This window comes from Erpetoichthys calabaricus, chromosome 17 (assembly GCF_900747795.2).
Source record: "Erpetoichthys calabaricus chromosome 17, fErpCal1.3, whole genome shotgun sequence".
Lineage (NCBI taxonomy): Eukaryota > Metazoa > Chordata > Cladistia > Polypteriformes > Polypteridae > Erpetoichthys > Erpetoichthys calabaricus.
Window position 1 is genome coordinate 97,871,046 of NC_041410.2, and position 17,859 is coordinate 97,888,904.

Here is a 17,859-nt window from a genome sequence, read left to right on the forward strand (position 1 = left end):
AGAAAGTGAAGGGGTCTGAATGCTTTCTGCTTTAAATTTTGAGACAATCCAACGTTAGAACTGTTTGGGGTCTGAACACTACAAGGTGTTACCTGGAGATTATAATTTAGTGGTTTTTCAGATTCACCTTCATCACGAGGGTCTCCGCTCCCCTTTGTTTTCTAATGACCACCTTAGAGGGTCCAACACTGAAACAGCCTGAGAAAGTACAGACTTGAACAGCCGGAGCCTTTGGAACGGAAAACAAAGGTCACCAAAAAAATTAAAAAAAAAAAAAAAAAAGTTTTATTTCAAAACAAAATGTGCCAGTAACCAAACAATAAAAATATAAAAAGCAACCGTGCAGCAACTTCCCTCACTTTACCGGTTTAGTTTTTGTAAAAGCCGTCCGTTTCACTTTCAACTGAGTGAGCAGCAGCAATTAAAAAAAATCACTCGCTACATGAATTCTTAATTAAATTTCATAAAATAATGAAAAACTATAATCACATAATTTGAAGTGTAATTTGGAAAACTAATAAACTAAAAAAAAAAAAAGTACATCGTTTAATTGGGGTGAAGGGGACAACGAAAATTAGCCAATTAAAAATTAAACGGATGAACATTTTAGTCAAAAGGAAAAAATAATTTAAAAGCAAGAACTCGGAATTAAATGATAACTTGAATAAGTGGCTTTGCGGCCCGAGACTTTAAAAAGGTCCAATTATATAACTCGATTATAAAAAGAGTGTCATTAAAATGGCACACCCAGAGTGGCCTGCAAGTTAAAATCACACCCCGGACTTTAAACTCGCGTCTGCTGCTCCCACTTTCAGGTCCAACCTGCCTGCTTGTGTTTGATAAGAAGTCTTCAACCGTGATGGCCGCCCCAGATGAAGAGCGTCACTCGAGGGCAATGTTGACCGACGCCAGGGCCTCCACTGCCCATTCTGGGTAGCCGCCTTTGCCGCTGTACATCCTGCTCATAAAGCTGCGCACGAAGTCGGGGAATCGCTTTTCCACAATGCTCTGCCGCACCGAACGCATCAGAGTGAGCTAAAAGGAGACACACAGAAGGATTAGTGAAAAGAGTGAAATAAATAAATAAATAAAATAAACCCACGGCTATACAGTACCATTTATGTGTCAAAGTCTCCTGCATGGCATCCTGAATCCCTGTGAAGCTGTGGCTACGCTAGCAGGGGAGAAGTTTCAAGAGAAGCCTTCACGCCAGCAAAGGGTGTGAATCCAACAGGGGGGTTCAACGCACTAAAGACTCCAAGGATTCTTACCATTAACAGTGGGAAATCAATCCCAGCTACAGGGTCCCAAAGCGGACCCCGTGCCGATATTGGTCACATAGCCAACTGGTAGTTTTTCTAACTCGCTGCAACATCCAATAAAAGAAAAGCTGATGAAGATGGAAGACGGTTTCAAGGGAGATGCGAGGCAACCCGCGTGTGTCCCGTTTGTAAAGAAATTACAGAGCTAGATGTTTGTTGTTATATTACAGACGAAAAGTGGGCATACACAGCACTTGTCCTGCCTGCCCACCCACAGTAAATTCAGTAAGTATTCCGACCCCTACACTTTCTTTTGTAAACTTAAATTTTAACTGGATACATGTGCCATTTCTGCCCACCAATCAACATTGATTAATACATAATAAACTGAAAACACGTCTTCAGGGAGATTGTCAAATTTATTAAAAACTCAAAATCTGAAATCTGTCATTCACAGAAGCATTCAGGCCCTTCATGCAGTACTTTGTGGTCATTTCTTTGGCTGCAATACCAGCTTCGAGTATTCTTGGCGAAATCTCTACAAGCTTTGCACACCCGAATTTGGACAGCCTGGGTTCTCTTAGACTGGACGGAAAGCAGGTCTCTCTACACATGTACTGTGGGGTGGAAGTCTGGGGCCACTCAAGGACGACCCCCCCAATCCCCCCCTCCCCCCTCAAGACTTGTCCTGAAGCCACCCAATCAATGTCTTGGCTGTGTTCTCCATGTCATTGTCATGCTGAAAGGTGACCCTTTGTCCCAGTCGGAGGTGGCGTGCACACTGAAGCTAATTTCTTCAAGGCTTTCTCTGTCCTTGGCTGCATTCATCCTTCCCACAAGTCTGACGAGTCTCACTGTCCCTGAACCCCCATGGCTTGATGCTGCTTCCACCACCATGTGATGTATTAGGCACCAGATGAGCAGTGCGTGGGGTCTTCATCCAGAGGTAGTGCTTGGAGTTCTGCCCAAAGAGTTACATTTATGTCACATTAGATATTTTTCCTCATCCTTTTAGAGTCCAAGGGGGCCATCATTGATCTTATATGCTTTACTCACGAGTAGCTCTCATATCGATGATGGATGATGGGGGGCTACTGAGAATGGCTGTCCTTCCGACAGGTTCTCTCATCTCAGCAGAGATCTTCTGAAGCTCTGTTAGACTCACCACAGGGTGCTTGGCCACCTCCTTAACCAAGGCCCATCTTGCCTGGTTAACTCAGCTTCACCAGATGGGCAACTCCAGGTGGTTCCAGACGTCTTCCGCTTCACAATAAATGAGGCCACCGTGCTCCTGGGGAGCAACTCAAAGCTTTAGAAATGGTATGAACCCTTGGCCCTGATCCACGCCTTACCACAATTTGAGGTCTGCAGAGAGTTCATTGGACATGTAGTGTGAATTGAGGGACCTCCTACACCCAGTTACACCTGCGCCCGTCTAAATGATACCCAATCAGTTCTGGTGGATACCAGTCAAGGTCTTAACCCATCTGGTCCATGCTCTGTCCAGCCCCTCCTTGACATAAGGAGTCGGATGGCATTACATTGTCTAAATGTTAATGAGAACAAGACAGAAGTCGCATTATTTAGACCCAATGGCACCAACGAGACCCCCTGCATCGACCTTTCCACTGTGGCTCAATATGAGAAATCCATGCTCCCAAATTTAGGTGTGAAAATGGATTCGACTTTAAAACTTGATAGCCATGTGGTAAAATCTCGCTTTTTCCAATTGAGGCGGTTGTCCAAAATCAAGCCTGTTTTACTCTAAACGCAGCCTTGAAACGGTGATGCCTGCTTTTAACACCTCTCGTCTAGACCAGGGGTCGCCAAATCGAGTCCTGGAGGACCACCATTGTTGCAGGTTTTCATTCTAATCCTTTTTTTAATAAGTGCCGTGTTTGTGCTGCTAATTAACTTTCAATTTTAATTGAATTGCTTTTTAAAGATTTGTTCCCCTGAATTGCTTCATTTCTTTCCTTAAATGGCACCCAAACAGAAATGAAATGTAAAGCGAGTGAGCCAACAGAAGACCAACTAAGTCAGGGCCTCAAACTCTAACCAGTTACTTAATTAGGAGCTGTTTCTTGTCGCTAATTAAACTTGTTCTTTAATTCCATGGCCTGTTGCTGCTCTCTTGGTGCATTAGCAGACATTTCCTAAACTGTTGATTTTCTCTTCCTGAGAGCGCTGTTCAAGTGTTTTGAGGACCTGAGCAGATCGACATTCCTGAGACCTTCATTGTTCTTTATTTTCAGATACTGTATGATGGACACCAGTTGTTTTGGCTCATTTTCTATCTCATTATTGTTTGGGTGCTAATTAAGGAAAAAGAAACAAATTAAGGGGTTTGAGTCTTTAAGAACAAGTCAATTAAAATTAGTTCAAAAGAAGTTAATTAGCAGCAAAAACAGGTCACTCGTTAAGAAAAGAGTTAGAATAAGAAACCTGCATCCATGGTGGTCCTCCAGGACTGGAGTTGGTGACCCCGGGTCTAGATGACTGCAATGCGCTTCTTTTTGGAATTAGCCGGGCCTCCATTGCTCGCCTACAGCTGGTGCAGAATGCCACTGCTCGATTTTTAACTGGCACAAGCAAGCATGAGCACGTTACCCCAATTGTGGCTTCCCTTCACTGACTTCCAGTTCGTTTTCGAATCCATTTTAAGATCCTTGTATTTAATTTTAAACCCTTTAATGGTTGTGCCTCATTTTATTTGTCGGAACCGCTGCCCCCTTCTGTACCGTCACGCTCTCTCAGGTCAGCAGACCAGAAGCTTTCACTTGTTCCTAAGACACGATGCAAACTCTGAGGTGATCGAGCTTTTTAAGCTGCAGCTCCAAAATGCTGGAACGATTTGCCGTTGCATGTTAGGCAGGCTCCTAATAAGGCTCACTTGTTGTCTTTAAATCTTATTTAAAAAGACGCTTTTACTCCCTGGCCTTTAACCCAGTATGATAAGTTGGGTATCTGGGTACTTTTAATTATGAATTTCTTCAGCTCGCATGTGTTTCTGTTTCTTTAACGCTTTGGTTATTGTGCGTCTGATATGTTGGGTTTTATCGTACAGCACTTTGGTCAGCCTAGATGCTGTTTGTATAGTACTTTATAAATAAATAAATTAATAAATAAAAAGGTGAATTAAAGCAAACAGGATGCACTCTAAATGGTGGTCAGGTTCAACGGCAAAGGGGTCTGAAGACGTCCAGGAACTGCAGCCACAAGTTTGACAGCCCCTCTGATTAGAAGTTGTGTTAACGTGACATCGTCTCAAAACAACTCGGAGATGGCAAGCGACACTGAAGGACTGCACTACCTAAGATGCCAGTCATTGGAGGTGTCACCTTATAAGTGAGTTGCCGTGCGTGACTAAATACAAGAATTGTGCCCATTGTTGGCATTTCATCAGTCAACAGTTTTTGGGAGATGCCCACATAAAGACTTCATTGTAAGTGACAGCACACGGCAAACTTCACTTGTCTGTGGTCGCATACACACACACACCACGTGTGTAGCAGAAGGTCAGTGCCAGTTTGGCAGCCAATCGACATAAACTTAACAGGAATGGCACACACCGCTCACAGCCCCCTCAGAAGGCTAATAAATGAATTCAATCTGACTGGTGGGAGGGATGGACGGCAGCTTAACCCGGCCGCGGGCACCAAAAGGATGGAAGGATGGCGGGGAAAGGCAGCTTTTCCAGGACACTGCTTCCCCCAAAACGCTAGATGGCAACTCCCCTGGAGTGCAGCGGTGGCCCGGATTCCCGCAGGGCATCCTGGGACATGGAGTCCGGTTTCTCAGCCCTGTTCCCTTGCAGTACTAGGAAGTCATGAGGACGGAAGCCCCAAAGTACTTCCGGGCTAATGAAAGAGTTGGGATTCTCAATCTGACCCGGAAGTGCTGGCAAGTCACATGGGAGGAAGAAGAGAAGCACTTCCGGGTCAGGAACTGCTGGAGACCCAGCAAGCGAGCTGGAGTTGGGAGTAGTGGGACAGAGCTTGCTGGGAGGTGTGGAGGAGAGCATGGAGTTAATTTATTGTTGGTTTAATTGCTTATGGTGGCTGTAGTGCTTAAAAGGCCCAGCGAAGAAGGAAAAATAATTAAAAACTCCTTCGTGCTTTCACCCTGTGTCTGCGTATCTGTCTGTTGGGTTTAGCGGGGCACCTAGCGTTCTTACTTTGGATATGCTGCAACGCCTTAACGCCATCTCAGAACTGGCAGCCTATGGATTACTGGGCAGCAGCCCACCCACCCACTAATTTCAAACCCTGGAGGCAGGAATCCATCCACACCTGTAATTGGCGTTGTGTTTGGGAACTTGCGTGATGAGTGTGAAGGACGCACAGTATCTTCCTCCCCTCAAAGACAGGGACTGAGGTGGACAAGAACACTTGGTCTTCCTGGTGGAACTAAAGCTGGGATCCACGGGTTTACAAAATGTTTTGCGTGCCACTAAATCACCAAGCAGTGAGAGGAGCTGTCGACGCATTTGATTGTATTCACCTTCTTTAACGTGTCTACGATTATTGACGGCTTTGACAAATTCATTTCCCACAGACAGCCAATAAAGCAAAACACCAAAAGGCTTTCAACAATGGTAACTTATCTCGAATGTATTGTTGAGCCCAGGGCTGCGCTGCACCATCTCCACTGTGGCACAGTAAACCATTCTGTCGGGCCACCACTCTCAAATTCCACAATCTAACCGACACAATTATGTATTTTTATTTTTGAGATCTTCCTATTAAACACAGCCATGGATTTTTGAAACCAACTTATCCAGCTCAGAGTCAACTGGCATCAATGGGTGCAACACCACAGGTATCCCTGGCAGGGGTGGCACTCACTCAGAGTCATCTGTTACCTAAGATGCGTGGATATGGAAGGCAAATTAAGGTTGTCAAAGTAACACCTACCTGGACACTGGAAGACCATGCCAGCTCCACACCAATTGCGCACAGGTGGGGTTTAACTAAGCATTCATGTGGTGTGAGGCAGCAGTGTGCCAACCTACCACTACGAAAAATAAAATAATGTTTAAATATTTACGACTTACAATCCATTACCTCACGGCTGTCAAATGCTTTATTCCACAGTTTTGAAGCTAATACTGATGACTATTCTAGAACGGAGAAGCAAAACATCTTTCGGATAAATTTATGTATTGTGTCAAACGGGTCAAATGTTGTCTGTCACATGTACTGAGTGTTTACTGCCACACTCCATATCCGATGACAAACTAGAAGTCACCATTCTCGTAAAAAAAAATAACTACAGGAAAAGAAAACAAAAAATCTTTGGCCTGCACTGAGGTATCGTCACGGACCCCCAGGGGAACCCCCCAGCTGCCACATCTGTACTGTTTGCATTCTATCACAAGTCAGGCAACTTCCTGTATGTGAACATTCAGAGTGCCCAGAAAAAGTCCTCACCCTCTTTGAAGTTTTCACGTTTTATTAAATTACTCCAGTCAGTCAATTACTTTGCCTTTAATATTTGTCATTCATTTTGCAGAAATTGGTTTCTTTTCCTGCTGATCAGTCTGTGATTTAATGTTGTCTAAGAACAAAATGGGAAAACTTTCATGGGGGGGGCAGCACTGCACCTGCTCTACACACTCACAATCACTTAACAGTGAACATATAAGGGAAGAAGATCAAGAAGTCAAGGCAGGCTGCGCATAAAGTGAAACCCCACACCCCTACTTTGAGTGCTGATCATGCCGACTACACTATGAAGCAAATCCACATGTGCCTTGCAGTTTATACTGTTAATGTATAATAATGGTGACTTCTCTTTCCAATTGCACTCTCGGTGAGCAAAGCGTTTAAAGAGTAATCCCAAGTGAGCTTGGAGAGAACATTCGAATGCCACACAGAACATGCTAGAATCTCATTTTGCATAATCTGGCCGTTGAACATACACATTAAAACTGGGACAGTCATGAGGAACACTGTTAAGAAATGTGCAGGAGTGAGAAGTAAAGAATGTGTACCCACTTCAAATATTTTGAGATCAGTGAGCAAGACGACAGAATACCGATATGTCATAGCAAAAACTCCACGGGGAGACCCCATGAAGGCAAACTAGGCAGAGGGCTGGCATGAGGTGCGCACTTACCTGATAGGCTATGTTATGGATGGTAATGTGGTGCATGGCTGCCGTGTTGGTCTTGAAGATGGCGTGTATGAAGGCCCGACTGTACCTGTGAAACAAAAGCATACATCAGTTTAAAAAAAAAAAAAAAAATAATAAAATGACCAGCTACAATGCACAATGGTCAACAGTCACAGCTAAGTATTGGGACCCCCCTCCAAATCATTGAATTCAGGTGTCCCAATCACTTCCATGGGCACAGGTGTAGAACATCGAGCCCCTCGGCATGCAGACTGCTGGCCACTACAAACATTTGTGACATGGGTCGCTCTCAGCAGCTCAGTGGATTCAAGCGTGGCACCGTGATAGGATGGCACCTGTGCAGTAAGTCAAATCGTGAAATTTCCTGGCTACTAAAAATATTCCGCAGCCAGCTGTTAGTGGTGTTATAACAAAGTGCAAGCAATTGGGAACAACAGCGACTCCTCCACGAAGTGGTAGGCCACATCAAAACACAAAGCGGTGACAGCGCACGCTGAGGTGGGCAAAAGTCGCCAGCTTTCTGCAGAGTCAGTAGCTACAGACCTCCGAAAGCTCAAGAACAGTGCAGCGTAGAGAGAGTTTCATGGAATGAATGGGTCTCCATGGCCGAGCAGCTCACTTCACCAAGTGCAATGTAAAGTGTCGGATGCACCACCATTGGACTCTCGAGCAGTGCAGACGTGATATCTGGAGTGACAAATCACGATGGACGAGTCTGGCTTTGGCGCTTGCCAGGAGAACGGGACTCGCCGGACTGCATTGTAAAGTTTGGTGGAGGGGGGATTATGGTGTGGGGTTGGCCCCTTAGTTTCAGTGAAAGGAACTCTTATTTCTTCAACACACAAAGCAATTTTAGACAATTTCATGCTCCCAATTTTGTGGGGACACTTTGAGGATGGCAACATGAACTGCGCACACCCCAGGGCACAAAGCAAGGTCTATAAAGAAACGGAGGAGCGAGTTTAGTGTGGCTGGACAGAGCCCTGACCTCCACCCGACAGAACACCTCTGCGATGAATTCAAGCAGAGACTGTGAGCGAGCCAGGCCTTCTCGTCCAACATCAGTGCCTGACCTCACTAATGCTCTCCTGGTCACAAAGTCCCCTAAACACACTCCTAGGCCTCGTGGAAAGCCTTCCCAGAAGAGCTGAAGCTGTTAGAGCAGCAACTGGTGGGCCAACTTCATATTAAAGCCTGCATATTAAAAAGATGATGTCATTAAAGTTCAGGTGAGTGTAAAGGTGGGGGGTCCCAATACTTTTGGCAATATAGCGTAAGTACATCAAGCATATCACCGCAGGATGGCTAAGAAATCATGCAGAATGGAAGAACCCATAAAGCTGAACCCACTTTTATTAGACCCCAGTGATCTTCAAACTGCCAAAACACAATTTTGTAGGCCAAAGCACCTGTGTGGCTGCTCTCGGATGCCAGTGGTCCTCTCCAAAGTGCCAATTGATGCTGCGAGATAATCATACTGTACTAATGTTTCAGTTCATGTGATACAAAACATTAGACAGAAAATCCACTGTAGTCAGTGACCGTCAAGGGGGCAGTTAGAGGTACTTTACGTGGATCCTCGATTCAAAAGTGCCAACTGAATAAAAATGGCTCGCCGTTTCATTTTGTGCTGCTGCCCCATTATTACAAGGTTTGGAGTGGCACTCTGTTTTGTGCTCCGTCTCACTTTAGACCAAGAGTGACATTGCGATACAAGCAATGAATGAGTTGAGAGGAGTCAGAACAGGAGAGAAGCCTTTCACATAATGATGGGAAACACTTATGTTAAAAAGAAACTCAATCTACAGTATAGCAACAGACATGCGTAGTTTTAAAGCTCAGCATAAGGTGGAAAAGAAAAAAGATGCACTTAACTCAACTGCTTAAAAAACATCCTGTAATGAAGGTTAACATAACGGGGTGCTAAATAAGCACAGACGCTCCCATCCAGTGTAACCTGCACACTGCGTGATTTACAAGTCAATAGGACAGCTCGGCAGCTCTAAGCCAAGGGCAGACCACAACATGCGGCTAAGGGAGGTGGTCGCTTGAAAACAGGGGGTCTAATACACAGTACGTTTTGGGTGGTCTAAATCAAGAGACACACGATGTACAATTTCAAACTGAATTAGACCACATCTCAGAAAAATTGAAGGCCAACGTACTCCGTCTTGGGTTGACCTCTATTCATTACTGGACTGTGAGGTCCTGCTTCCAGTGGACGGTTAGATGGCATATTCCCGTAAGGAAAATTACGTTGAAAACATTCCTATAGTTTGGACATAATGACAATGTGTGATAAAACCTGCACAGCTAGATAACGGAGGAAGAATGAAGGAGGTTAGGGCAAGCTTTTCACTTGAATGTGATATAAGAAAGGCGTGTAGTTATTTTGGTACATTTAAAGCGGACCTTTCAATAAACAAGCCTCTAACTTTAATTTGTGCATAAAATGTCTTGGGTTTAGGGAGAGTATAATTAAGGTAGGAATAAAAAAATTCAGAAATCACAAATTTTCAGCGTTTCCTCCAAAAATGCTTTTATTAGTGTGCGGAGTTGGTTGCTGATCCGGGATGGTGGGCGCTCTCTCTCTCTCGTGACCGATAAAATAAATAACAATAGTGATAAACCAAACAGAAAATCATCAACAGAAGCAGAACCCGAATTTCAGAAGGCACCGAGCTAAACACCTTCTCGTTTTTTTGTATATTTTGCTTTTGTGCCATTGCATAAGGATTAAATTAAGTCAATTCCACTTTGTTACAAAGCCATTTTTATTTTCTGACTCAAATTTTGCAACCCGTGTGTATTTACATAAAATACTAGTGTAGACCTACAAGAGCAAACTCTAGGCCAGGGGTCCTCAAGTCATATTCCTGCAGGCTTTTGTTCTAACTCGGTTGCTTAATTAGAAAACAATTCTCACCAATAATTTAATTTCATGGCTTGTTTGTACTTTAACTCTGCTATGTCATCTCATTCTCATATCCTCAATTTTCTTCCCCTTTCTAATGATATCATCCAAATGATTTGAAAGCTAACATGGAGGAGTCATTCTCAGTCCTTCACCTTCCTTCAGAGTATTTAATTAAAGCCAATAGTGATTGATAAATACACACAGGTGTAAATGGTAACAAGCTAAATGAAGAAATGATGGTCTTTTTTTCTCATTTGCATGTTATTGCTAATTAGGAGCCATTAAAAACCAAGAATACTAAAATAAGCAATCAGGGTTAAAAATCCTAATGAGCGAGACCACTAAAGTGAAGCCAAAGTGTTAGTTGTGCAATAAGGGTTTCTTATTAAACAATTGGGTAGGAGGAAAAACCTGCAGCCACTGCTGCCCTCCAGGATCGTGATTGAGGACCCCTGTGACTACAGGTGCGCCCACCTGGCTTGGGAAATGTAGACAATGTCACCATTGGGCGCCTTCGAGACAACTTATAAGCTCTGAAGGGGCAACGCTGATTCACAGGGAGGCGCTGTACTCTAACGCCCCTTCTCTTCCTAACACTACAGACTGGATGATTGACAGCCTTACCACCTCTGATGTCACTTCCTGTGTCCATCCATCTGGACCCGCCTCTTCCTGCCTGGCCTGTGTTTAATCGGAAGCAACGCCATCTTAGAAAATCTCATTTGAGACTCGCGGCTTGAGAGATGTTCATTTTGCTGAAAGGCACTTTGTTTTTCATTTACGATATACAGGGTGGCGGTGTCACCCCAAATCTTCATCTGACAGTAAAAACTGGGGGTAAAAGAAATACACAGAAAGGCACAATATAAAATGACCAAAGGTGTCTTAGGGGTCGATACTTTTTAGTTTCGTTTACCATGAAGGAACAATTTAAAAACTAAGGTGACATTTATATTTCTTAGTTAGTTCATATCATTTAGAGCTGAATGAGGGGGTATCACTTTAATGTGCGCTATGCGAGTGTAACCAGAGCCAAAAAGTAACTGATTTGTAAGCACAGCTCTTCTTTTAAATACTCACGTTTAGCATACGAACATTTTCTGACTAAAGAAAGCACAGGCCACTGTAACAATCCAAGGGCTGCGTCAGAGTAACACTGTTCCAGCAAATCACATGTACGCAATTCCCCGCTGCAGAGAGAGGGGGCGATGTCATCAACAGCTTCATCTTTTTATTTTTCTCTCCTCTGCAGCAGCGAGAAGACACCCCATGTGGGACAATAAACCCCGCCCCCTTTCAGGTGTAGCGCAATAAAGGTCCAATGCCTCCTGACATCAACAACAACATTTATTTCTACAGCATGTGTTCATGTAAATGATGGAACTCAAAGTGCTTTGCAAGATGAAGAAAGAAAAAATATAATTAGGCAACACTAATTAACATAGAATAAAGTAAGGTCCGATGGTCAGGGAAGACAGAAAAAAAAACAGAAGGAAAAAAAAAACCTCCAAAAGGCTGGAGAAGAAAAAAAAATCTGCAGGGGTTCCAAGGCCACGAGACCACCCAGTCCCCTCTAGGCATTCTACCTAACATCAGTGATCTTAATCAGTCCACATGGTTTTCAGGCTTCATGTGGAAGAATTAGATGATGATGATCATGTGGACCTCTGGCCTTCAAACCATCAATGTAGGGTCTGCAATGGTGATTGATTAGGTGGTGGGGGCACAGATCGCCACCCAAAAAAAAAAAACCGGAAAAAGAACAGCAGAGAAAGTAGGGGTTAGTAATGATTACAGTGATATGATAAAATTGTGAATTAAATGCATATACAGAATATCAGGGTTACACAAAAATGAAGCTCTGAGAAAGCCATGTTACACTAATAGGTTGTTAGCTGTTTTCCAGCTCCAACATATCAGCCTGGCAAATTTCTATCGGTAAACTTGTATGCCAGGTCTGAGTTGCAGAATAGCAGAAGGCTGCCTCACCACTTCTTTTAAGTTTAGCTTTTGGAATTCTACGCAGACCCTCATTTGAAGATGTAAGGTTACGATTTGGAGGGTAAGGTGACAGACACCCCGAGATATAGGATGGAGCCGATTATTGAAGGCTTTGTAAACCATCAGCAGTATTTTAAAGTCAATTCTAAATGGCACGGGTAACCAGTGTAGTGACACTAAGACTGGTGTGATGTGCTCGGATTTTCTTCGACGCCTGGAATTGGTGAAAGAATGGAGCTTTCTGTGACTGACCTGCTCTCAAGAGCACAAACCTTTCCATGAAGCCAGGTGGGCTGCTTTATTTTGTTTCCATCTCGTTCCCTCGAGCACCGAGTCCGAATTATAATACGTGAAAGTTAAAATGGGCGAACCCACTGGCACCCTAACACTTTTGGGACTCTCCCTGCAATTATCCACCCGTCCACAACATGAAGGGCATCGTTAGGAAATTGGACAGGAGGCGGCATGATGGAGTAAGTAAGGCTAAACTATAAAAGGCATCGGTTGACAGAACCTGCAAACAGCTCACGGAAAAAGCTAAATGAGTACTAAACCACAGTTAGTATTGGTCAGTGGAAGATGAGGGTAGGAAGAGTCACAGCCCCAACATTGACTCCATGCTAAGAAAAACGTCTCAGAATTTGGACGAAAGATGGAAAATCGTCAAAAGCCCCAGTGGAAGAACACTAAGACAACTGCATTGTTCCAAAGGCCTCTCTACATCTGAATGTATGTCTAAAAATGATTACACTGCAATGTATATTAGAAGTGAAACCCGCAGTTGAAAGCAAGTTAAACATATCCTTCATTTTAAACCATATTTCTCGCGTCTTAATATCTCCACCTGGCTACAGGTTCAAAGTACAGTATGAGCAGTCACTGTAAAAAGCAGCAGCACGTGCCTGTGACGTGCAGCTCCTGCTCCCATCTTCCTGTTTTGGGGGCCTCTTGAACCCGACGCCATCGAGAACGTAACCAAATGAGCTGACAGATGGGGACAAAACATAGGCTAAGCAACGGGATGGTGCAAAGTGCTTTTATTAACAATTAAAAAAAATATCAAAACAGTTTGTATCCAAAAGTGCAGCTCTCAAAGTTCATAAATAGCCCATAAACACAGTGAAAAATCCAAACGTTTAAAACCAGGCTAAAAACAAAAATGAAAACCGTCCAGACACCGGGTCAAATGAGCCGAGCCCAACTCCTTCCATGTCTTCCAGATCACCCATTGCTCGTTCAGCTGGGGAGACTTCATCAGCTGTGGGTCTTCTCCATCCCAGACCCCCGTCTTGGCTGCCTCTGTCGGGTTTGTCGTCCTCTCGTCATCTTTCACACTCACGCATTCGTTCCTCAGATCCCTGGAGAGGATGCCCCTTTGATTGCTCCCACTCCTCAGAACACTCAGTGGGCACTACCCGTTCCTAGCGTGCCAATCCCTCGTAACTGCGCTGCCTTCTCTCTTTCTCTAGCCAGCCGGCTGGCTCATCCTCTCTCTCTGCCTCAATGCCATACTCTCGTTCTACAAGCCTCTCTCTCTCTCACTCGTTTCTTTTTCCTCACTTTCCTTTCAATCTCCTGTGTCAGTCCGTACTTAAACGACTTTGTGGGTGCAGTGTCTCAATCACGCACCGCAGGAAGCCGATGACGTAATTGAGAATGATTGGGCCTTCATGTGCAGGTGCGTCTCGCCCCAATTACCTCAACTAGACACTGACATGGCCAAACGGATTATTTATTAAAAACTGGCCATTTGTTCGGAGCCACAAGCCCGCTATGTCACAGTGCCCAGTGTTGGATAGAGTGAGCAACGAGCATGTTGCTCTTGGTGGTGGTAATTAAGTTCAAGTCAGCGATCCAACCAAACGTCTCAAATGTCTAGGGAGGGGTCCTTATATTCTCTTCTCTGTCCCAATCTACACCCAATGCTTTATCTCTCGTGAGTACTGAAAGGTCTCGTTGGGGACAAGACAAGTACAAATGAAGACGTCAGCGAGGCGAAGTTTGAAGGAGAATTCCAACTTCTGTTCTTCAGGCCTGTGCATTGTGGCTCTTTAAGAAAATTACAAGCATAAAACTGATTTATGTTCCAATATAAAAAGACAGCTCACGAACAATAACAACAATAACTCAAGCAGAACTCAACTGCCTACAGCTAAAAAAAGTATTGCCAGTTTTCCAAAGAATGAATATGCCAGCATTAATAATCCTACAACTCATAATAGCTCACCATATCCTGAAGCCATTATCACTTTACTTAAAAGCTCATATTGTGAAAACTAGCAGACTTGAAATGTTGGAAAAAAATCTCACATGTTAATGCACTTTATTCAGAATGCTAGGGAAAAGAATGCCAGACTGTGCTAGATTCAAATAAAAGCCTCATTTTCGACAGGAACCTAAAAGAAAAAAGTGTTATGTCATTTATTGGCCACATCCTCAATGTCATTTATAACTCTTTATCAAGGACTGCCACTCGGGTGAAATTCAGGTGACAAATGAATGGCTGCAGTTTAGAGAAAGGAGATGAGGACTCGAGGACGTGGCCCACTCTGACATGCTTGAAGAAAAACCTGTTAAGCCGTGAGCAGAGACCACCACGTGAGAAACTAATTTAGGTCGATAAAGGAGATCCGGCAGAATCCGTCTGGCCTAGATGGTGAATCGCATACTCAAGGATACCAGTGGAAATTAAAGACTGCAAAGAGCCGTGAGAATCAGGAACAAACCACCGAGGCATGGAGTTGAAGCAGAAACCCTGACAACCTTGTAGCAGATTAGCTATTAAGCTAAACAAACGAGTGACAAATGGACTGCATGGTCTCCTCTCATTGGTCAAGTTTGTGACGTTCCTCGAGGCGGTCATAAGATGCGGCTCCACACTTTCAGGTAAATTTGGAAGCACATTTTTTTTTTCTTTCTTTACTAGGGGGCTTCACTCGCAAACCCCCCGGCCTGCACTACACGCCAGCCACTTCGAGTGTCTGCCGTTCACGTATGTGGATTTCACTTTCACGATCTTTATTATCTGTTTTTTGAGACTTTCGAATGTTAGTACTTTTATAATCTCTAACCTGCTCTAAATTTGTATTGCACTAACATTTTCAAACCTTACGACATTCTACTTTCTCTTCTACTCTTTGTCTTTTATTTCTGACCTCACTTGGAGCTGAGAGCGCAGGACCGGTGTCTGACAATAGCATTCACACAAATGAGAAGTGAGTGGACCGTGAGCGTGCCAGCCACTACATGTCTCTGCCGCTCGCGTATGTGGATTTCACTTTCACCAAACACCATATCTTTTAATTCTCGCAGATACGCCTCTTCATTGGGAGGCAACGCTACTTTTCCCTGATGGCAACACGAATTAGACGATCTACAACTCTCCGACTTAAACTTTAAAGCTGAACAATATCTACGTACATACTTCGGTCATACCACCTGTGTCCATATATTCAATCTATTTTTGCAGATCTGTTATTTCACCGAGTCATAATTTCCATTTGTTAGCAGTAAAGTGATCTTTACTCTAATTTTTTTGAGACTATCTAATTTTAGTACTTTCATTAACGACGTTCTACTTTGTCTTTTCTTCTTCTACTGTTTGTCTTTTATTTCCGCCCTCGCTTGGACCCGTTAGGTTTTCACTTCATCTCTTGGCACAAAGTCTCATCTCGCAGGACTTTAAATTATCTCTCTGAAAAAGTCTTGTCCCAAGATGTTATAAAATACAGAGATTTTCATTTTGGCCTTCCGTCCACACTGAAAAAAGGAAAATTATATTGTTTTAAAACCCTCTCCTACATTTATAAATTTGAAAGGACCAGGTATCACATATTTTTAACATACAAAATATAGAAAAATGAGATCCCTTATAACTTTGCAAGATGCTGAAAAATGAGTTCACGCTTTTGTTTTTCGTCGACTACATTACTGTAACGCACTCCTCTTAAGACCACCCAAAAAAAAAAAAAAGACATCAATCAGTTACAGTTAGTACAGAATGGAGCTGCCAGAATCTAGATAGATAGACAGATAGATAGATAGACAGACTTCATTAATCCCCAAGGGGAAATTCAAATTCACTAGGAAAAGAAAATCTGAGCACATCACACCAGTATGAGCGTCACTACACTGGTTACCTGTGCCATTTACAATTAACTTTAAAATACTTTTTAAATCATCTCGCTGCATCCTGTCTTTCGGAATGCCTGTAACCTTACACTCCAAATCGTAACCTCAGATCTTCAAATGAGTGTCTGCTTAGAATTCCAAGAGCTAAACTTAAAAAAAGTGGTGAGGCGGCCTTCTGCTGTGATGCACCTCAAATCTGGAATACGAGTTTACCGGTAGAAATTTGCCAGGCTGATACGTTGGAGCTAGAAAACTGCTAAAAACCTATTAGTGTAACATGGCTTTCTCAGAGCTTCATTTTAGTGTAACCCTGATATTCTGTATATGCTTAGAATTCCAAGAGCTAAACTTAAAAGAAGTGGTGAGGTGGGCGGCCTTCTGCTGTGATGAACCTCAAATCTGGAATTAGCTGACCGATAGAAACTCGCCAAGCTGATAAGGTGGAGCACTTTAAAAAAAAAAACTGCTAAGAACCCGTTATTTTAAGATGGCTTTCTCATTGCTTAATTTCAGTATAATCCTGATATTCTGTGTATGCATCTAATTATTTTTATTATGGCTCCACAATCCCCTACTTTCTCTGCTGTTCTTTTTCCAGTTTACTGTAGTCGTGATATGCGCCACCACCACCCGACCAGGGCACCGTGCAGTCCCTCCATTGATGGATTGAAGGCCACAGGTGCACATGACCAGCATCATCAAAGTCTTCCACGTGAAGCCTGAAAACCATGAGGACTGATTGAGATCATTTATGTTAGGGGGGCTGGGTGGTCTCATAGCCTTGGAACCCTGCAGATTTTTTATTTCTCCAGCCCTCTGGGTTTTTTTTTTTGTTGCTGTTTTTTTCTGTCCTCCTGGCCGTCAGAGCATACTTTATTCTTTGCCACTTAGTATTGCCTAATCTTATTTTCATTTTTTCTTTCTTCATCTTGTAAAGCACTTTGAGCTACACCATTTTTTTTATGAAAACGTGCTCTAGAAATAAATGTTGTCATGTAGTAACATGGATGAGAAAAAAAAAAACGGAGCTTTACAAAAAAAAAAAAAATGCTGTCAAGTAATCGATTGTGGACTTCCAACCTCTTGCTGCAATACCCTTTGTGATCTCATGCTTTTCAGCATCAGTCACACTTCGCACCCACCTGAATATTTCACCATGTTTGCCCCTGTAGCTCTCCCACTCTGTACAGTATGTGTCATGGCACTGGCTACCTCAGAGTTGTAAAAGCAACTGTATTTTGTCTGTTCAGACGAACTCTGGCTTGGCGTTCTCCTCAAATGTTCTTGGTTTTCTTTCTGCACTGTGATTGACTCGGTTTGTCCCATAAACGAACGGCGCATACCCAATTAGAAAGACTTCCACATTTGTGACATTCCTGTGCACCGACAGAAAACAACCTATAACGTTGG

General features: G+C 43.4%; 1 protein-coding gene across 1 annotated transcript in view; it reads right to left on the reverse strand.

The window, feature by feature from the left end:
- Window positions 1-268: 268 nt before the first annotated feature.
- qtrt1 (queuine tRNA-ribosyltransferase 1) overlaps window positions 269-17,859 on the reverse strand; it is a 51,788-nt gene continuing 34,197 nt past the window's right edge. Inside the window, exons 9-10 of the mRNA XM_028823091.2 lie at window positions 7,383-7,467; window positions 269-1,035 (exon numbers count right to left, since the gene is read on the reverse strand). Of these exons, the coding sequence (XP_028678924.2) occupies window positions 883-1,035; window positions 7,383-7,467 (238 nt within the window). The 3' untranslated portion in view covers window positions 269-882. The remainder of the gene's footprint in view (window positions 1,036-7,382; window positions 7,468-17,859) is intronic.